Source organism: Microtus pennsylvanicus, chromosome 12 (assembly GCF_037038515.1).
Source record: "Microtus pennsylvanicus isolate mMicPen1 chromosome 12, mMicPen1.hap1, whole genome shotgun sequence".
Taxonomy (NCBI): domain Eukaryota; kingdom Metazoa; phylum Chordata; class Mammalia; order Rodentia; family Cricetidae; genus Microtus; species Microtus pennsylvanicus.
In genome coordinates, this window is record NC_134590.1 from 85,589,911 (window position 1) to 85,612,396 (window position 22,486).

The 22,486-nt window shown below is 40.8% G+C and overlaps 1 protein-coding gene across 1 annotated transcript in view; it reads right to left on the minus strand.

Annotated features, from left to right (window-relative positions):
• Window positions 1-22,486, minus strand: part of Vrk2 (VRK serine/threonine kinase 2) — a 119,717-nt gene that overhangs the window by 11,768 nt on the left and 85,463 nt on the right. Inside the window, exons 8-11 of the mRNA XM_075942432.1 lie at window positions 19,574-19,706; window positions 9,654-9,774; window positions 6,799-6,857; window positions 2,681-2,847 (exon numbers count right to left, since the gene is read on the minus strand). Of these exons, the coding sequence (XP_075798547.1) occupies window positions 2,681-2,847; window positions 6,799-6,857; window positions 9,654-9,774; window positions 19,574-19,706 (480 nt within the window). The remainder of the gene's footprint in view (window positions 1-2,680; window positions 2,848-6,798; window positions 6,858-9,653; window positions 9,775-19,573; window positions 19,707-22,486) is intronic.

Consider the following 22,486-nt stretch of genomic DNA (forward strand, 5'->3'; position numbering starts at 1 on the left):
AACATACAAAACCACCAACCAAACAAACAACAAACAAAAAAAACCCACACAACAGCATCTCTGCTAGACTGACAAAATTTCATTCCGGTTTAGCGCCGGAAGAAATCGCCCAGTTTACTGCAAGCGGTTCACCATACCCAAACAACTATTAATGAAAGATCTATTCACTTGGAGAAACACGTTGTGAGTTCATATGGACGGGTGCCACTTTCTAAGTCAAAAGCATTTTGTTAATGCTAAATTCTAAAGATTTCATTTGCAGATGAAATAATATGCTGAAAATTTTAATATAACTTCCTTCCCTTGGAATAATAAGTGGTAAAAAGAGCTTATTTGCATAGGCCTGCTTTTTCAGGTACAATGACTTATTGTTAAATACCTCTCCATAAAAAAGTAGAAGTAATAATAATTCATTCACTACTCTATCACTAGCTGCAGCATCCCACATGCATAGTGACAAGGAGTCACCGAGGAGACCCTGGCACTTGAAAGAGAAACTTTGTAGCCACCAGGTTGACTCAACTGGTTGAGTCAATTCTGTTAGGGAGCCATCAGCTGCCGAGACCGTCCTGTGTGCATCGCTCAGCGGAACTGGGGACAGGGTGGTGATGTCTGCAGAGTTTCAACATTTTTAAGTTTGATTTTGAGAGCATTAATAAAAACCTGTAAACTGTAGAAATTAAAATTAAGATGAAACTTACCCACAGATAGTAAAACTATATTTTTGACATATTTAAATATATATGTGCACGTGAACTAGTAGAGAAATAAAGTCATTAATTAAATGTTGATATGCTATGAAATATGTCTTACTAGCTACAGATCCAGACTGATCACACTGCTGGCAGGAATTAAGACGCTAAAGTTGCATGTTATTTTTAAATAGTGTTACTTATAATTAAAGTGCTCTAATCAAAGGGAATAAAATATTTTTCATGAAAGCTCATTGGAAAATGTTCCACACTGTATTATTCTCTGCTTAAGAAATTGGTTTCACAACAAATGCTCTTTGATTTAGTGAACTGAGGATTGTAGAGGATAATAATTAAAATGTTATATCAAAAGATATAGTATTGTTTGTAAATGACTTATATTTCAGTGAAGCTGATGAAATTGAAACTACAAGAAAAAAAAAAGGTGTGAATCTTAAAGTACTAGAGATCAAGTGCTGACCATCACTGTAAGGGACACTGCCACAGAGACGGTTCTTTGTTCCCCTCACTGGAAGAACACTCTGTCAGGGAAATGGTTCTTTGTTTTGTTGGGAGAGTGATAAAAATACAAAAGTCAATAAAACTGTTAAAGAAGTCTCTGTAATTACCAAGATCAAAATCCGGTGGCTTTTCCTTAAACATGAACTTTTGTTCTGCCTCCTGCAATATGTAAACAGTGCTGACAATTGGTCTGTGAGGCACTCGCTACAATAAAATGTAATTGTATCACGAGAGAAAGGTGACAATCAGGGGATCATGAAAAAATTACACATTCTCACTGGTAGTTAATTAGCCATGCAAACCCTCCTCAAACAGATATTCTCTTCTATTAGGAATGATTACTATGCAGGCCTACAGATGTCAATACCACAGTCATTCAAATACTTCTTTTCCTACTAATTGAAGGTTGTAAAGCTCTGGTGCCAAGGTTTTGCTTCCAAAGAGCTAATTTATGACTAGAAGGATATTTTATGTCTTCAGTTGCAGCAGCTACAAAATTCAGCAAATCAGAACCATCTGTGCACCGAGACTCGACTCACCATTCATCGAGCAGCCTATCAGTCACATTAGCCTGCATCCTGCATTCTTGGCTCCCGAGCACTTGTGCGGATCCAAAGTTCAGAAGAAATATTAAAGTAAATGACATTCTAAGCCTAACTTGTACCTTCACCAGACTGCCCTCCACATACATACATACATGGACTTATTTATTTAATATGGATAGCCTCAAGTGAGGAAAAAGTCACTTCCTTGTCTGTATAACAGTGCTGCTAATCACAGACTCAGGTTCCTACCATCCTCTTCTGAAAATCCTTTGGCTTTATAATTCTTTGCTTTAAGTATTAACTTTTTTAAGTTGATGTGAGAGCATCCGTTCAAATAAACACAACACAGGAGATAACAAATACAGTAACAACTTGGTTAAGAAATAATTATTCTATAAGCTGAAATATCAACAGATGTATATCAATAACTTCTAAGAGTATTAGGCAGCTACATAATGAAACTGGAAGGCAAAGACACAGGGCAGGAGTGAGAGATCCACAGGGCAGGAGAGAGAGATCCACAGGGCAGGAGTGAGATCTACAGGGCAGGAGAGAGAGATCCACAGGGCAGGAGAGAGAGATCCACAGGGCAGGAGTGAGAGATCCACAGGGCAGGAGTGAGATCCACAGGGCAGGAGAGAGAGATCCACGGGGCAGGAGTCACAGAAAGCCTGGTGAACCAAGGTGGAGTGGCCTTCAGCTCTGCCCTAGCCACACACAAGGCCATCAGTGATAGCTTCGTTCTTTATCAACACACAGCAGGCACAGATCCCATTCTAAGAGACAACGTGCCATAGGAACTTTAAGGTTTCTAGCGATGAGCTATCAATGTAGCAAGCCCGTCATTTTGGCTGAAACGTCTTCTCGGGAGCACATTCACAGCGTGCAATCACAAGAGCACAAGGATTATGTGATACTTACTTTTTGACAGGTCATAGGACGCACATGGACGCTATGTGCTTTAGTGGAAAATTCCAGTGGCCCTAAATATACTCCATCTGGATTCAAAATTTTCTTGAGCTTCTGATAGTCTGGCTTTTCATCATAAGCTAGGTTATGGACACACACCAAGAACTGGGCGAGTTCACCTGTGAAGTAGCAAAGTTTTTACGTTACTCACATTTGTGAAGAATTATTAAAACTATAATAATCCCAAAATTTATGTTACCTTTTCCTTCACACATACACACACACACACACACACACACACAAACACACAGAGACACACACAGACAAACCTGAATGATCTAAAAATAAACAAGTTAATAAAAAGTATTTAAAATGTTTTTTTAAAAATTGAAAAAAAAATATTTATAAACGACTGACATGATTTGCTAAAAATGGAATCCACTGACAATCTTTCAACATCTCTTCGCTGGTATGTTTACAGGCACTCATGTGCCAGGTGGAAGCGCCTGTACGATCATAGTTACTAACGTGGCTGTATGAGGTGCAGCTACTAATACTCAAAACACGGCAGCTCAGTACACTTCAGACTTTTTTTCTGCATTAACACTTAAACGTTCACTTAAAAACAAATGGCACTCACTATAAATCTGACTTCAAGGGAAAAGCACTGTAGGTTTCCCCTACAGCTTTCATGTTGCCATTATGTGAATATATTTAGAAATGACCATGGATTCCACATTTTCTGTGACGACCAGCCTTAACGAGGAAGAACCCTCCCGCCTGGCCTCTGTCCCTCAGTATCGCTGTGCATCCCGCTACTCCCGATTTCAGGTCAGTAGGCTGAGGAGCTGGCTGTTTCTCTCTAATGTAAAACTGTGTCAGCAGAGCTACATAGCAGCTCCTCACGGCAGCTTCTGTTTATTTAGTGATAGGCTTTCAAACCAAGGCCTCACACAGGCTAAGAACTCACTCTGACACTAAGCTATTTCTTCCCACTAGTTTCTTAAAAGAAGCACAATTAATAAATATGAAGTGATAAAGAGTTGTGTTCGAATGCCTATGCTCTGTACTTTTGTTTCAGGAGGAGGGTCACGCTAAAATTATCATATTTTCACTTGTTTAAACAATTTCTATATCTGCTTTTCCCCTTCAGAAATTTATTACTGACTCACACACTACCTCATTCTCTCTCACTTGGGTGTTTAAGCTCCATGGCAGGAACGTCTGAGCAGCTTCATCAGCTGAGGGTAACTACCTAGCACTTTCCCTTCCCTTGCATTGTCCCTCCATTCAAACAGACATATATAGGCACTGGGTCTCACTCCCTAGGCCAAAATTAAACAAACAAACAAATAAATATATGTAAAAAGTAATAATCACATCCTTTCTTTCTCTTAAAACCAGACAACCTTTGTATGTGTATGTGTGTGTATGTATGTACATGTGTGTATGTACATGTGTGTATGTACATGTACACTCACACAGGCACATGTGAGTGTCAGTACCCACGTCCAAAGAGGTCAACAGATTCTCTAGCATTGGAGCTGTAAGTGATTCTGAGCTCCCCAATACTGGGTACTGGGAACTATATTCTGGTCCTCTCAAAGAGCAATAAACCTGCCTACTAGCTGGGCTATCTCTCTAGCCCCCAGAGTGACCATTCTATACCACAGTTAGAATTATTATCTAGGAATGAAGAGCTAACATAGTTCAGATCAGAACTCCTGGTTCTGCTATTGTTGTGTGTTTTCTAACGGTCTAGCCATTAGGCAACTTACTTCCCGCGTTTCTTCTCTAATGCATGAGATGTATCAAGCTCTGTTGTCTAACAATTAGTTCACCAGATTGCTCGGAGTTAACTAACTCCTCTGTTAAAACACAGTTTAACTGGTGATTTCTGGTGTCCCTTTGAGGCATCCAAATCCAGTTATTAATGAAATACTCAACACTTTCTATGCCATTTTCTGAGACATGTTCTATTGCTTTTTAGTCTTGCAATAGCTGGTAAGCTGAGCTTAATATAAACTACAAGTCTATTAATCAGAAGATCCCAAATGGAGAACAGGGCAGAGTTTGTAGGAAATGCATGCCTGTTATAAGACAAAGGAGAATTCCCGGCACACCACATACTGAGAGCAGCTGTACAAAAGGCCTCATGGACCTGAGGTTAGGAAATGTGGCATCAGGGAGGCTCGGGGGGGGGGGGGGGGGGAGAAAAAAGGACCAGCCCAACTATGGATTTATTATCATAAGCCTGAGCTTCAGAGCATGGTGAGGGAGTGCTGGTATAAATGCTAGCCTACCAAGATCTGGGTTTATTCCATGAAGTATAATGTTGATTTCCTTGTGACTTTCCAGAGCCATTAGACAGAATGCATTAAGTATCACAGAACTGGTATGGTCCTGAATTACCTGCCTTTTGGGTTAGTGACATATAAGCATTGCCACTGACTATTTTACAACTTTATTCAAGACAATAAAGACTTCTGAAGGTACTAAACTGAGCTGGATACACATGCTGCAACTTCTGCATTGTTTTATAGAAGAGCTTTGTAAATCAGTTTATTTTCAAGACTGTACTTGCTGTATATTCTCCAGAGAAAATGCTGCTGTTAAACTCTGTGCTTTAAGAACAGAAACCTGTTTTTATTTAATAGTATAGCCTAAATTCACAGGTAAGAAAACAGTGAATCAGGTGTGGCCCATCACTAGACTGTTCATGTGACTAAAATTCTAGCACATACCTAATGACTGACGTATCATGGGACATAGACTAGCTCACAAGCATCTACCTTGGACAATTGTGGGCATCCAGGCCTTCCTTTCTAGACCTGAGCTGAAAGGACAGGAAGTTAAGGCAGGTGTATAATCTAAAAGGAAATGGCATCTCTGCCCCATCTTGTTTTCTGTCTCACTGAGAAAATATACCAACTGACATGGTCAGAATAATGGCACTTTTATCAAGTTCTCTAATGTGGTTACAGACTAAAACAAACAACAACAAAATTTATCTCCCTTCTTTTTCCTCTCCGCTAGAAGCAAAGTATCACAGAAAGGGGGCGATGGGAGCCTGGCACCACGATATACAACAAGACATAGGAAATGGAGGTGGGAACAGGCCTGGGTTGCTCTGCTTTGATTTCCTTTGTAAACGACAACTTTGGTTCATAGTGAAGAGGAGCTGAGGTTATAGGCTAAGACGACACCTCGACTGCGCGACTCACACACATGCGATCTGAATTTAGTAGAAGGCCAGTGGACATGCGTGTTTCTAGAAGTCAGCTAAACGCTGACCTTGAGATGGCCTCCAGTAAATAAAGACGAAAATCCAGTCTGCTGCCAGGTAATCTCGTCACTGGGAGGCAGAGGCAGTTTGATCTTTGTGAGTTTGAGGCCAGCCTGATCTATATGGGACAGCCAGGGCTACACAGAGAAACCCTGTGCTAAGAAAATAAAAAAAGACCCACTCTGCTAACCTGCCCTGGTGAAAGAAAAGTCTGATGTTCTGGTTCGCTGGCTCTTCTCTACATGTCAAACCAGCTTCATGCTGAAGTCACCACTGGATGACTCACAAATGCTGAAACAAGTGGCAGAAATGGGAACTGGAGGCTGATTTACCATTCATACAATATGAATGTCAAAGAACCCGAAAACATCCTCTACAAACTTCCAAGAAGGAAACTGGTTTTAAAATGCAGCTCTACATCCCCACATCAGGTGACTTTCTAATCTAAAATCGTGTGCTGACTGATCAATAGTGTGACCCAGGTATAAAGAGCAATTAGGCATGCAATGGGTAAGATTTTAAAATACACTGACTCAAAATAGTCTTTTTATAAGTTGATTTTACCTCCATTCAATAGTGCTTTAATTCTAAAAATACCAGTTGCTATTGACTAACCTGGGAATGATTCTGAAAATAAAACTTAAACTCTAGATAAACCCAAAAAGACGGAAAGCTAGGGCTCCACTGTTTGGCGCTAATGTCAGAGCTGATTTAAACATCTTCTCTAGCAAACTATCTGTGGCCCAGAAGCTTTCCTCCTGTGGGAAGGGGAGTGGATAAGGCTAAGTGGCAACTGTGATGACCTGTGGAGAGAGAGACGCAGTGGGTTTATCTTCCAACTTACGGCAACTGGTTCCAGGAGGAGCCCACGTAAGCACGGACTCCGGGAGTTCATCCAGCAGACTAAACAAAACAGGGAAAGCACACGGTAAGTGTCTTCAGGCCAGGCTCACTGTTTCAGTCAGAGCACAAAACTCTGGTCCTGCATTGACAGGACCCACAATTGTGCCCCTTTTTATCCAGCTGTAATGGATAAGGGGATTAGCAAAGGGTGGGGGTGCTTAGCTCTAACTGGTCAGTTTCACAGTTGCAACCACCTAGCGGTCAAGCAACGAGAAACAAGGATGATCTATCTCAGGTTGTATATTACTGACGACTGCAGAGGTAGGAATGCTTGCCTTAAAAACAACAAACAAATACATATAAAATTGTTTGTGGATGATGAAGTCATTTTGTCCTCATAGATTTGTCACTGGAGAGGTGTGTGGGTCTCTGCAGATGTCACAGTGCAGCAAAACTATCAAGAAGAGGTGAGAATCAAAACTCAGTTCAAACTGACTTCGTCAACATGGATCAAAACTTCTGGGAGTCTGATGCCAGAAGGTTTATTGTCAGCACATTTAAACACAATAGAGTATGGGGGAAAGATTTCCAGGCAACAATCGTTTCAATTCCGGGTACATAATAAAGCTTAGTTGGCCACATAGAACTTGTGACCATGAAGGTGGATTCTATAGCTAAGAGGCCTAGAATCTAGCATAGAGGCCATAAACTACATAAACCCCTAAGGATGGGTTCTATTAACTGGGAGCTAAAGATAAAGGTTTAGGGAGGGAGAGTCTGGGATAGACATTCTGGGGGATTTGGGTGAGGTCTGTCTCCACTGATAGCAAAGGTCACCAGGTTGTTAACAATATCCACTCCTAGATTTCAGGATGGGAAAACAGGCATTTTATCTCCTCCATTGAAGAGAGGCACTGGTATGTTCAACTTCCCTGGTTTCACTGGTGATCTTTGGGCAAAACACTTTTTTGGTCCTTTCCCCCTCCTGAAAACAAAATCACATTTTCCTCATGCATTTACCACTGCAGAGAAAGAGTTTTTGGTTATCTGTGTGCAATGGTTCTCCCCTGGGAAGAGTTCATACTAACCAATGATTGAATGAGTTAACAAAAAGTATTAATACAACACACCAAATCAAAACAATAAACAACTGGTAATGCTTTCCAGGATTTTTGACTAAATAAATATGACTCTTTTAAGTTGATGTAGCAAAAATATATAAAGTCTCAACTAAAATTATAGATATAAGTGAACGGTTCACAAAGAAACTCAAGGGAAAAAGTGTGGTATGTGCCGTGTTTTCAAGTGACCCATGACAGCAAAAACGAAGGAACATTGTACTGTGGCCAAATTTACCATCCTACCTCATGTTACACCTTCACAGGCAAATAAAGGACTGTTTATTATGTAAGAAATCTGAGAACTTTTAAATTTTGACACATAATATATTAGCTCTACTAATGTTTGGATTTATATTGTTAATCAAATAAAAATGAAGATAATATTATGTAAAGTAAAGGCAATGTTTAACTTATTAAAACTCTATATTTACACAGTATCCTTTTATTATACATGAGTACATATGTAGACATTCTCACTAGTTATTAAGACAGAGGCATTTATGTATACATGTTGATACAAGACTAAAACAAGCTATTCACAAGTCTTATTAAAAGAAAGCCTGCAATCAATGATCATTAGAATTAAAATGCTGGCCTTGAACTGAACCGCACTATTTAAGTTAGATAAACTGAGTTACCACACTGTATAGGAGGACTGCTGACGAGTATCGATGTCTGTGAGGTAACCCGGCCAGAAGTGTTAGTTACGAAGACTGAAATGGACAAAACTCATTCAGGACGCCCAGCTGTGACTTGCACAACTGTGTCAGGGACTAGGGTGGTCAACATTACAGGTGCAACTATTGCACATGTCAGTTTGCAAACATCTGTCATTTCCAACCTGTACTCTAAACTTTCTACCTTGAGTACTTATCCCACAATCAGAGGAACTGCGATGGGCCACACCGCAATCCCAGCACTTGGGTGGCTGAGGCAAGAAGATCATGAGGTTGAGACCACTTGGTCTACAGAGTGAGACACAGTCTAAACAATTTTTGAATTTGAAGATTGATTTATACAGCTGAGCTACATCTCTCTGTCCTTTTTCATTGCTTGTTTTCCTAAAACTCTACTCCCTTGGTACAACATCAGCCTTTCCATGGATAACGATCTCAGCCAATCTTTGTGTGTGAGGGAAAGTTCAGTGCCTGGGACCCAGCTGCCCAGCGAGAGAATTGTAAAACACACTGTTTTGAAACCGACCTCTTTATGCTAACAGAGTTGAGGTAAAAACTTTGAAGGTAGAATTGTTAGAATGGTTTATGAGGGCTACACGAGTATTTCACATAAATGGCTCGTGTAAATGTTTTCTTTCTTTCTACCTTCTGGGGAAGGAACATGAGGTATGCTGTCCTCACCTCAGGACTGCAAGCCCTGCTCTCCTGCCTCACCCTGCACAGCTGATCTCAACCACACCACGAAGAGCCCCCTTCCAGACTCAGGTACCACACTGATTTGAAAAGAGTCCGTTTTAGAAACACCACCACCTAGGATCTAAATGCGGGAAAACAGCAAGTCCAGAAAGAGATATTTTAGCTCATATCGACACTGTAAAATTATCTCTATTTTATAATAGTGTGGCCTTAATGGATTCTCTTTTGTCTGTTCCTGGTTTTGTTTTTTAAACATTAGTTTTCAAACTAATGATATTTGTGTTGTCATGGTGGCCGAGGGATAATTTTGTCTGGCATGTCCACTCCCCTCCATGAGAGATCGCATATTTGAGAACCCCTACTTGGTTTTAGCAGTCTGGACTGCCACAGGGTCGTCCAGGATTTTATCCCAAGGCAGCTTCCCACATAGCCAGTGCAGCATACAGTAACCGAGGATCTCAACGTCGCTTCTTCTGGAAGGGGCTGCAGAAAGGGGAGGATAAGAAAGCTCGTGAGAAATAGAGAAATCTTTGAGTGAGCTCCCATTGACGAAATATGAAAAAGCCAAATGGCGAAGTGTCGTGTTTACTCAGCTGGAGTGAAGTTAACCGTCTGGGCCTTTGGCCTCAGTCCACAGACAGGCAGGACTTGCTGCTGAAGTAAGGGTCAGTTTCCTCACCTCCTCCAACTTCATCTTTCCTTAGTCTAGTCTGTCACATGAACTTGATCCCGTGGCCTCTGACATGATCCAGACAACCCATAACCCAGCACTAACACTTTCTCAAAGAGCCCAACAGTAAAACAAAGAAATAAATGTCTGCAGCTAAATTGCTAACACATGTTCCAGGAAGTCCATGGGGTCTGCCTCGGTCATGCAGAGACCCTGGGAGAGCAGACTAAACACTGAAGGCCTTTCCTATTCTGTCACACTAGCGGTCGCACTTGAAGTCAGAAGAATATGACAAAACTGCCATCTAGTGTGCAGTCTTTAAAACCAGGCCCAGGAAGACCTTCAGTTACTTGGAAGCACAGCAACTGTGGGCACACAGCTCCACGGTGCCACACACACCATCTCCGGAGAGAAGGGACTCCCTCGAAAAGACAGACTTGGGTCTGAAGAGAAAAGCCAAAGGTGAGGCAAGCATGGAGGGGATGTGCTGTAGAGGCTACGGTGGGGAAGGAAGCTCTGAAGCCAAATAGAGATAAACTCTCAGTGCCGCGGACTAATTTCATCTCATTTTGACATACTTTCCTCAACTACCTTATATCAAAAGACAACGAGACCCCAGAACTGTGAAATATAACTGACACTTGCTAATAAGTCACTGAACTAATGACTGCACAGTCTGAGAATACCCGTAAAATAAAGTCATTTTATAAGCATTCCAAGTTATTATAAAAACAATAGGCTGGTATTTATATTTATTCCACTACTTGAACATTCATCTGTGCAGGGATATATAGTATCCTGGGCAATCTGTGGCTGTTAAAGTTGTTCTAAACAGGTATCCTATTTCATTGCCCTTCACTAAATAAATTCTGAAAAGTCACTGAGTGAATGAACTAGGTCTTTAATTTATGCCTCCATCCACTGAGAAGAATGGTGCTACCTCACTCACTGTGGTTACTCTGGGTCACCATATGTAAATTATAATGCTGCCAGCACATTGTAGCTACTCTGGGTCACCATATATAAGATCTTAGGAAAGCAGAGTGCACAATTACTCCTACACTAGTCCATCTCAACTGCTGCTTTAGTACTGGGTTATTACAGTCCCTTGAATCCAGTACAAGGCCAGGCCCATGGGTGCTGTTTCTTTTCTGCACAGGCTTCAACAGTGGTCAAATGCAGGACTTGGCTCTAGTTGAAATAAAAACACAGTCTCTATCATGCTGCTCTGCAGTTATTTCCTTGGTGATAAATCTCCCATTAGTAATAGAATAGCTCCATGTGTACAGACGTGTACACGAGTCTCTTCCATTACAAAAATTCCCGATTACCATCAGTTAAAAAATTCACATTTTTTAATATTAAAAATTATTCTGACACTTGTTTGGGGATACTGGATATACACAAAAGGAGAGGGATAAACTAATGTGAATTAATGTGGAGTGAACCTTCCCAGTGACTCCAACCACCCTCCAGCTGCAAATACTGGCAAGTTGTTTAGATTTCTGAAACCAATATTTCATAAACTGGTCTTTATGTAAAATAGTCCTTTGAGAGTTGAGTTCACTATCATCTAATTAAACATCAAATTTTCAATCTTTCCCTATACACACTATGTTAGTAGGTGTGGATAAGAAATATTTCGTGCTCTTCTTGCTAAATCCTAAAGAAATACTTGTAATGTTAAAAAGAACAACTATGTTTTCCTAGCCTAAGAAGTACGACAATAGTATAAAAAATGTTTCTGAGTTTGTATCTCTTACTGAAAATTGACCCCAGAGAGACAAAACACTTGACTTGTTTTAGAAAAATTAAACTCTTCCAATCTACAACAAGTATCATGTCCTACCATACAGAGAGAATAATTATAATTGTTAATTCAAAAGCAATAGTTGAGAAGATACGACCACTTGCTACTGTGGCAGATGACCCAGCCTTGGTTCCCAGTATCTCTATGGATGCTCACAAACATCTGTAACTCCAGTTCCAGGTGATCTAATGCCACCTTCTGGCAGCCACAGGTATCAGGCATGCTCATGGTGCACATACATGCCTGCCAACAACACACTTATTCACAGAAAAGATGTCTGAAAATATTTTTAACCTTGAAGCTGACTGTTCCAAATTCATTAGAAAATGCTAACTGAACCAAGAAATGAAAAGAGAGCAAGGATAGGAATTCGTACAGCAGGGGTGAGTCCCAGTCCCAAATCTCCCACGCTGACCTCTGCACTTCAATGCACAGTCTACTGTCTTCAATACACTGGATTCATTTGGAAAGACAAAAGACTGTGGATTGTTCTCTCTTGAAAACATGTTTGCATAACTGACCTACTGCATAAGGTTCTCACTTGCATTTCATAGCCAATAAATCATTATTTAATAGTCTTCATACAGATACACAGCAATTCAGACTATTACTTTCTGTTGGAATTTTTGTTACCAGGAGTTTTCCTCTAAACTTTCTTAAACTGGTTTCCAAATATTATTTAGCATCTAATTTTATTGTGCTTACTAGTACGAAGCAAGACAAATCTTTCTTTTCACTGAGTGTGTGTTGTTCACAATTGCTCAACATTTCAAAATGATAAAGTGTTGCCAGTATAACAATAATAAAAAAAAATAGGCCCAGGTAAGGACTCAGCCTCTATTTCAGAAAACAAACAGATTCCAGAAATAGCTGACACTAGAATTGAAAATTAAAATAAAAGAATTTACATGATTGATAGAGAGCATCTACAGTACCACACAGTGTAGTACTCTATTATTACTTTTTAATCATTCCAACAGCGTCATTGTTACTAATCATATTGCCACATAAGAAAACAAAGGCTTAAGACGTTAAATAACCTACTTCATGTTGGAGCAATCCTGAAGCTACACTATTCAGAATGAGGGAAGCGCAAGCGCGGGGGCTAATGTCCACCTCCAGCACCAGCTGAGTCAGCCAATCGGCATTCTCTCACTGTTATGGAAGGAGCCAAACACACAGGCATTTTGAACACAATACAAAAAGGCACAGCAAAAAGTTATTTGAATAAATAAATAAGTAGCAGATTGCGATCTTTCCCGAATCACTGGCAAAATTGTCCTTGCAACCATCCTTCCCGGAAAGCTCCCTCCACTTCACCCCGTTATGATAGAAGGGCCTTTGTTGATAATATTTATTTATGAAAGACCCCAGCTTAGCCGGGTGGTGGTGGCGCACGCCTTTAATCCCAGCACTCGGGAGGCAGAGGCAGGCGGATCTCTGTGAGTTCGAGGCCAGCCTGGTCTACAAGAGCTAGTTCCAGGACAGGAACCAAAAGCTACAGAGAAACCCTGTCTCGAAAAATCAAAAAAAGAAAAAAAAAAGAAAAAAGGGGGGCTGGAGAGATGGCTCAGCGGTTAGGAGCATTGCCTCCTCTTCCAAAGGTCCTGAGTTCAACCCAGCAACCACATGGTGGCTTACAACCATCTGAAATGAGATCTGGTGCCCTCTTCTGGCCTGCAGGTATACACACAGACAGAATATTGTATACATAATAAATAAATAAATATTTAAAAAAAAAGAAAAACAAAACAAAACATCATTAAATCTAATGGTGTATGTCCGCATAAAAAAAAAAGACCCCAGCTTAGCTGCTGTAACGCCATTTTGCAAGGCTTTAAAACAAACAAGTAAAGTTCAGGGTAAGGTCAGTACTCCTAGGCTGCCAAACAGGATATCTGCGGTCAGATATCTGGCCTAGGAGGGGATGCCCTAGATAGAGCCTAGTCAGCTGTTATCAGATGTTTGTGTCCCCAGCCAAGGGCCAGGGGGTTTGTCCTCAAGTAAATCCCTCGCCGCATTTGAAAGGACCAATGGGATCCCTGTAACCATGAATCTGCTTCTGTATGCCTGCTTCTGCTTTCCATATAAAAGACCCCCTGCCTAGCCTGAGGGCGCACAAGTCTTTGGAATAGACTCTGCCGCCCTCAGGTACCTGTGTACTCTCAATAAAGAAACCTCTTGCTGTTTGCAGCAAGTGGTCTCGGACTGTCCCTTGGGTCTAGGGGTCTCCTCTTGAGGGAAGGTCTTCCATGAGGGTCTTTCATTTATAAAGTAGCAATGTCCATCTAAACTGGTGTAAGATCAACAGATAGTTCACACTAGAGGTCTAGTTTGTACTCTAAAGACAAACCAGGGTAACTAACTGGGCTGACTTACAAAGGTAAAGAAAGAAGAATAGTTAAAACAACTTCATACTCATCTGGCAGTCTGGTATGCTTTCCACTAAGTTTTATTTCTTCTGCATTATGGAGGGTGAAAAAGACACAGGGTTTGGTAGGAAACAAAGCAAACATGAATACACTTGTTTCCAGTAGGGAAGATGGAAATGCCTAACTTGTTGCTATATGTGGTGGAAAATTATGAAAAAGTAAAAACGTTTGAAAAAGAGGCTCACTGGAAAAGGGGGCAGTGACTAAGGGCAGGAAAATGTGTATTTTATTCTTAGGTTTCCAACTGGTGACTGTGTTCTTGAATATTTTGTCAACTCAGATGTACAGAGAGCAAGGCAATATTACGGTGGCTCTTGTTATGGTTGGAGTATGGCAAATCTGCCACAGAATTGTGGTGTGAGGCTTAGCGGCAGACTGGGGATCTTCTGGGATGCACAGGAGGGGTGGATCTGATGGTTTTACTCCTTTGATGAATTAATCATACATGACAATACTGGAAGTGGGTAAGGAGTGAGGAGTTGGGATACTGAAGGAAATAGTCCCTGGGGGCTCGGTCCTGGGGACTGTGCTGTTTGCTCGTCCTTTCTCAACTCCCCCGTTTCTGCTCACTGCTTGTCATGCTGAAGTGTTTCACACTTCACATGATCCCACTGTCTGCATCATGTGACCACCCTGCCTCCACCACCCCACTGCCATGATATGTGGCATCATATGCATCCAGCATGGAAGAAGGCGAAGACCACAGAGTGGAATGTTTAGGTCTATGAATTAATACAACTCTGTCGTCTACAGAATTATTTCAAGCATCTGCCACAAAGCAAAGTCTGACTAACACACTACCACTTGCTACCGTCTCAGAGGGAGGGGTAGCAGGAGTGGAAGGCAAAGTAGCATGTTTCAAATAAACGAGAAACCTAGACATCTGGGTTTTGCTTTTCCTCTTTTTAATACCGTTTACAGACTAATCCCTGACGTAGTATGTGTGTGTACGCGTGAGAGCTATTAGGAAAAGTTAGACAACTGAACAGATAGACTTTACATTTAGGTCCTTGCCAAACAGTTCAATTAAAAAGCCAAGAAATATGACTTATGTATAAATGTAAAGGGATCTATGAATGAGATGGCTCAGTGAATAAAGGTGCTTGCCACTAAGTCTAAGGACTGGAGTTTGACCCCTGGCACCCACATGGTAGAGGGAAGAATGAAATGATTTTTACATGTGTGCCACAGTAGCCCACCCACCCAAAATAAATGTAACAAAAAATCAAAATATGAAACCAAAGGGCATATGTCACATAGCCACCATGCCTTCCCTGTCTTTACATGTTAGCCAAAGGCTATATATAGCATCCAATTTTACCTAAAAAGAAGAGATTAACAGTATAGTTCTCTTACTCCTTGGGAAACAATGGCATTTAATTCAGTATTTAATAGTATTGCTTCATATCCGTAATAGAAAAAGGTGTTTGTTCTTTTGACTTTGTGTAGAATATAAGTTGTGTCACCCACGCCATCTCTCCAGTTTAGCAGCATGAAAACTCACTCTCACTTTCATTCACTTATATTTTCTAAGTTGGAGTCCTGAAGTGAAATGAAACCATGGAAGAAGCAGCCTAAGATTTAAACTCTATATGCTGTAGCACATGGCAAAAAAAAAAAAAAAAAAAAAAAAAACATTAAGTATGCAATATATTTTTTCTTTGACACTGGATATATTACATAAGCAAATAGACATTTAAAATGCAATTTAGGTATTATACTGTATGGCATCAGTGATGTCAGATTAGAACAGGTATTATATACCCAGTGCCCAGGTCTGCAGTGTGTAAGAAAGCTCTATCTGTTTGATACAGTCTGTCTCTAGAGAAATTAGAACAGGTATGATATACCCAGTGACCAGGTCTGCAGTGTGTAAGAAAGCTCTATCTGTTCAATGCAGTCTTTCTCTAGAGAAATTAGAACAGGTATTATATACCCAGTGCCCAGGTCTGCAGTGTGTAAGAAAGCTCTATCTGTTCAATGCAGTCTTTCTCTAGAGAAATTAGAACAGGTATGATATACCCAGTGCCCAGGTCTGCAGTGTGTAAGAAAGCTCTATCTGTTCAATGCAGTCTGTCTCTAGAGAAATTAGGTATTGACTGCATGCCTCAGTGAGCAGAAAAAATCTACAAAAATCCATATTACTCATTGATCCAAATATTGCTTCTTAACATTACTAAGAATGCAACAAATTTTTAAACAGTGTATTTGACACATATATAATTCTCTTTAATTATCTTGCAACAAGAACAAAGTATGTCAGTGCTCGTACATGCTAGTTTTATGGAGGAAAAATTAATAATGAAGAACTACGCCTAACACTCTTATGCTGTTTTACCCTGATGGAGCAAGTCAGTGCAGAGAGCTCCCTTCAGTTACAGAGTCCTGAGTTTGGAAGAACAACTGCTGGGTGTAGAAGTCATGCCCTTCTGCACCACTTCCAGGAATCTCCATCTTCCCGTCGTCCTTTTGTCCTTCCATCTCATCTCAGTATGCCCCTCTGCACAGCTTTTGGTTTAGTGAGCTATATAGTAGAAAAACTGTTCCTTTCCTCCCTTTCACCTACTCCCTGTAGCTGCCTATGAATTAGAAAACATGGAGGTAGGAGGACTAAATGGTACCCTAGACAAGTGCCTATAAAACATAGCTGTGTTCTCAGGGTCTAGACAAGGACTAGGAGAATCTCAAGGTCAGCAGGCAGCCCACTGGGGCGAACCCTCTCCTGACTATGCAGAGGCACAGCTGCCGTGCAGGAACCTCTTTGACAAGCACAGGATCTGTTTCACAGGGACAGCTCTTCTTGATTCTTGCTGTTTTCTTTTGCATTCTTTTCTCCCCTGGACTGGAATAGGAAAAGATAGCTGATACTATGCTAATAGATAAGATACAGATATCTAAGTATCTGATTTTCTCCAATTACATATAGAATTTGAGCCCTTTATTCTGGTTTCTAAATATGGTTAAATGAGTAGTTCATTTTTAACAAAATTCTGAGCTGAAAAGCTTTATTTTGCAAAATTCAGTAGAAAATGTTAGGAACAAACACTGTTCAAACACAGTGAGAATATCCAATCTTCCTTTTTTATCATGGAACAAATACATAGGTCTTTAGTAAATATATGTATATATGTACACATACATAGGCAGGTATATGTGGGCAAACATACATGTATTAATATAGATGATAATACGCACAATGCATGAAAGGAATCCATTATTTTATAGAAAAGCTGGTCAATTTGTGATTAAATGAACACTCAAGCACAAGACCACAAGACTTCCCTGCAAATCTCAAAATGGTTTCCCTGGCTCTTTCCTGAACGTTCTTTCAGATGTAGCCCCATGTCTATGATCACGCTCAGTCCAGTCTTCTACCCGAGACCCAGGTGGAGAAATCTACCCAGAGTCTCAATCAGCACATACTATAATTGGGAGGAAGAAGTTGAAGTTGAGTACTGAATAGAAATTGGATTAAATATTTCATGAAGACAAAACACAATAAACACTATGCAGAATTAACTAAAGAAGACTTGCCCAGATACTGCTGTCTGACGATTACGCTTTAATCCTCCTACAGTTAAACAGTGCCCTCGACGGACTCAGCATTACAACATTAATAACAGTGCTTAAGAATATGGGTGGGGTGTAACACCAGGTCAGGAGTTCTTTTGTGTCTCTGAAAACTCTATTCTCTATCACAGGGTGAGTCTGGCAAACGTTCCTCGGCTCACAGAAAATGAGAAAACTTAAGATTAGAATGCACCACTATCCGGGCTGGAGGGATGACTTAGTGGGTAAGAGCACTTAGTGCTGTTCTTGCAGAGGACACAGATTCGGGTCCTAGCACCCACACGTGGTTCACAGCTGTGGAGCCCTCCATTTCCAGGGAATCCAATGCCCTTTCTGACCTTTTGGCATGCATCTGGTACACATAGACACACGCAGGCCAAATACTCATATACATAAAACAAATCTAAATAAACAGTTTTAAGAAGCACCACTGTCAATCGGCATGTTATTTTCCTATCTCCTAATTTAACGACATCAAAAACGTAAGTGATGAAAAATTCCACAACACTAACCATTATTTTTCTACGAAAACCAGACTTGACAAAGACACATTCTGATTTCTTTCCCTCCACCCCAGAGTAGAAAAACTGGTTTTCACTTCAGAAACTGTTCCCTGGCAGTTTTCCTAGGAAGAAGGTGGTATACCAGCAACACATTGGCTCCACCTTCTTAAAAGACTATGGGTTTTAATTGCTCTGGAAAATGATCAACACCCTCTGCATTACATGGCCAATGGTCCTTTTAATAGAAAAGGCAATAATATACAGTCGTTTGCACCAAGTAAAACTCGTTAGAAAGTATTAGTTTAGGCTAACAGTCTGAAGGCCGCTATGAGCACAAAAGTCGAGCTGACACTCAGTGAGGCTGCATCTTTCACGGCTGTTTAAAATTATGTTTGCTTTACCATGTCTGAAAACACTTTTATAAACAAAGTTTGCAAAGAATATAATTTTGAAAGCCAAAGTTTTTTAATAATCGCCATTTTTTTCACTAGCATAACATTAGAATTGACTTTTTGTCTTGCTGACAGAGCAACTAAGAAAGTACAGTTGCACTGAGCATATTGATTGTGAGCAAAGCAGCCATCAGTGGGACTCGGCACCATATATTTTCAATATTGACCTCTTACTTCCTTTTCCATGGCTTTCTGGGCTGGCTATTGGATTTGGACTGCAGAGTAATAAACAGCTAAGGTTTAATTAATGGTAAATGAATACAAGACATAGGTTATGACTTTAACTAATTAGGGAATTGTTGAATTAAGTCTGCCTTAGAATGCAAGGCAGTACAATCAATATCCAATAAAAGGGCTATGTATGTAATTTACCTGCAATGTGTTTCCAATACCATCAAAGTGAGTTTAAATAAGTAAGATCTATGAAAGGCGACTGGGAGAGATTTCCCAAGTTAACACTTTGGGGGTTCAGAGGATGCTGCTGCTGTGGAGAGATGCCTTTAAGGCTCCGAGAAGAACACAACGCTAACAGGACAGCATGTGACTGCCACTGATCCTGATGCCCCCACAGCACCGTCCAGCAGCCTCACGCACAGACCTGTGACTTCTCAGCCTAATGACTGGCAGGCTTTCCTCCCTTCTGGAGAGCCACAGTCTACTCAAGTGGTTTCTGGTTTCTGTCAGATATTCACTAAGATAACAGGAATTCACTACTTTGCACAGAACTCTCGCCAGTGTGCTCATCCTTCATCCTGACCATGCAGCGGTCACCTCACGTAGCTTCGGCACTCTTGACCCAGTCATCCTTCTGAGATAACAGCATGAACTAGAAAAGAGCGACCTACCTACTCCTCTGTGAGCATCCAAGCTTGTGAACTCTATTGTTCCGTTGTGGCCCTTCCTGGGGTTTTCTTGGTACTGTTTGTGGTTCCCATTGGGACAGTATCTGTAGGACAGTCCATAATCTGCAAGATAAACCTGGAAGAGAAGAGACAGAGAGGCCAATGAGTAATGCTTTGTCCTCTAAATACATGACTTTCACAATTAAGTCTTAAGAAACTGGTAAGCTGCAAGCCAGTGAGATGGTTCAGTGGGTAAAGGCACTTGCCCCCAAGTCTAAATACCTGAGTTCAGTATCTGGGACTCACAGGGTGGAAGGACAGAACTAAGTCCTCTGACCTCCTGACCTCCATACATGCACTGTGTGCACATGCACACACACAAACCACAAAATAATAAATAAATTGCAAGTTTTAAAAAGAAACTTGAAACTGAAGAGAAATGTCAGACTTCAGATCAATGTTTCACTAAACCAAATGGTGGGAAAAAAATGTTCTAGGAACCAGGACACCCAAGTTCCTAACTTAAACCATGCTTCATCATAGGCACAGACTTTTTTTTTTGTCTGTTGTCACATAGGTTACTAATCTCTGCCTTTTAAGGAACCCTCTTCTGAAACCTTAACTGTCTTGAGTACAGAAGGCAGAGCAGAAGAAAGCCATGTTCTTAAAGTGTGAACACGGTAAGTCTCTACTGGCAGGGAGTTGAAACGCAGGGAGCAGACTGGCAGGGCTAATAACTCCAGCAGAAAACAAGGAACTAAAAGCCAACCCCCAAGCCCTCATCAATTGCATGTGGTTAAGAATGGAGAATTGCCAAGTGGTGGCGCATGCCTTTAATCCCAGCACTTGGGGGGCAGAGGCAGGCGGCTATCAGGGTGTGCAGCCCCAACAGAGAACTGTTTTGAATACATGTTTCTGTGTCATGGAGATGGAGATCCATTCCACGGGTCTCAAATACACTGTACCATACCCACCATGCCTCACGAGAGCAGTTTCAACTTCAGAACATATTGCTTCAGACACATTTCTTTAAAATTTAGGTATTTGAGCAACGTTTCAAAATATAGCTTCATGACAGTAGAGTATCATAACATGGATTTAAAAATGTAAAACCTATTGAAAGAAATTTTAGTATGTAGATAGGAGTTTCTTAAATATTTCATTTTAGCTTATCTCAAATAGAAGATATTTGGAATTTCTAAATATCAGACACACAATTTTCTTCAGTTGTTGGACAATATAAATTTGTTGAATGATCTGATATCATAAGTGCCAGCTTGGGCTGCTATCTATTATAAGTTACCTTTTTGGGGGTGACTTCTGCTGTGGTCCAGCTACAGCAGGTTCATATATTCCAGGGTAGGGGCTTGAGGATTAGAAACATTAGGCAAGAGGAATAGAGATAAGAAAGAATCACAGAGACATAGGATAGTAACGGGAGGACAACTTAGCAAGGATACCTAATGTTGAATTCACCCATGTTTATTTTCCATATACTCTTATACCCCAGTACAAAATGGGTGTAGGGGAGAAGGCATAACACTGCTTTAACATGACATAAAGGACAATCAGAACAGTTACTTGCTTCAATACTTGAGACAGCAAGCCATTATTTCCTGAGTAAAGTATTTGATGTTCCAGGCAGAAATATGAAGTGAACACACTCTAGACTAAGTATCCTGTAGGCAGTCACTGCCTATTTTAAAAGAAGGAACAAAGGAGTATGCTTGAATTCTCTGACTTTTGGTCAGAGTGAAGTGGATCCACGTCTATGGGCCATCTTAACGTCCACACTAAGTTACCCCACCCCAGGCCAGGACCTCTCGTTTTGTAGCCACACCTGTTGCCAATGACTCTGAAAGAGCAAAAACAAGCTCAAACTCTCTGACCTTCAGACCAGGAGGTACAGGCTCGCCTCTGTGAGTGTCCCGACAATTTGAAACATGTATTTCCGAGTCTTTTTCTCTCTCTCCCACAGCTAAGTAATCGATCTCTAGTAGCTGGGCACTTTCGATCAGGTGAGCAATCAGTTCTTGCCTTCATTAGGTCTCATACACTCTTGCCTTTGTTTCTTTCAAGAACTGAATATACTTCACTTGAAAAGTAGATTTTCCCGAAAGATGCAGCCCTCATGATCCGAAAAACAACTTTATTTTAATACACTGGAGAAATTTGCTGTTTTTAGAAAACTACCAAGAAGCTTTTCACATACAGCATTAGCTCAACAAGTAAGATCTAATTCTTTTTTTAAAATTTTATTGAATTTTATTGAGCTCTACATTTTTCTCTGCTCCCTTCCCTGCCTCTCCCCTCCCCTTCAACCCTCTCCCAAGGTCCCCATGCTCCCAATTTACTCAGGAGATCTTATCTTTTTCTACTTTCCATGTAGATTAGAAGATCTAATTCTTTTAGGAGTGAACCCCATGCACTATGCCATGCTCAGTCACTGGCCCAAGATAGCAAGAAGTCCTACAGGTAGGTCAAGATGCCCATTTTATTTATATGGACATTGAAGCCCTCCCGAGTCATAGAAAGAGGGCCAGGACCCTGGAGCAGCTCTTGGCACACATTGGCACTTTCACAATCATGTTTGGCTGACAAGGGACATTTCATTCAGGACTACTCTAATAGGAAAGGCAGATTTATAGAGAAAACTGGGAAGAGAGAAGCCACAGTACGAGCCACAGGCCAAATGCTTATGCCTCTTCTGTTTGCTGATAAGCACTTAAACTATTACCCTGCACAGAGACTTCCAAACTTCACAGGGAAATAACTTTTGGGTGCTCAGCAAACTGACCCAACTGCTCCAGAATGAGAGAGACACTGGAGAAAGTTTGAGTCTCAAAGAGGAAAGGGAAGGACTTACAGTTTCACTTTCTCTGATACACCAGAAAAGGGAACAGAACAGATAATAGT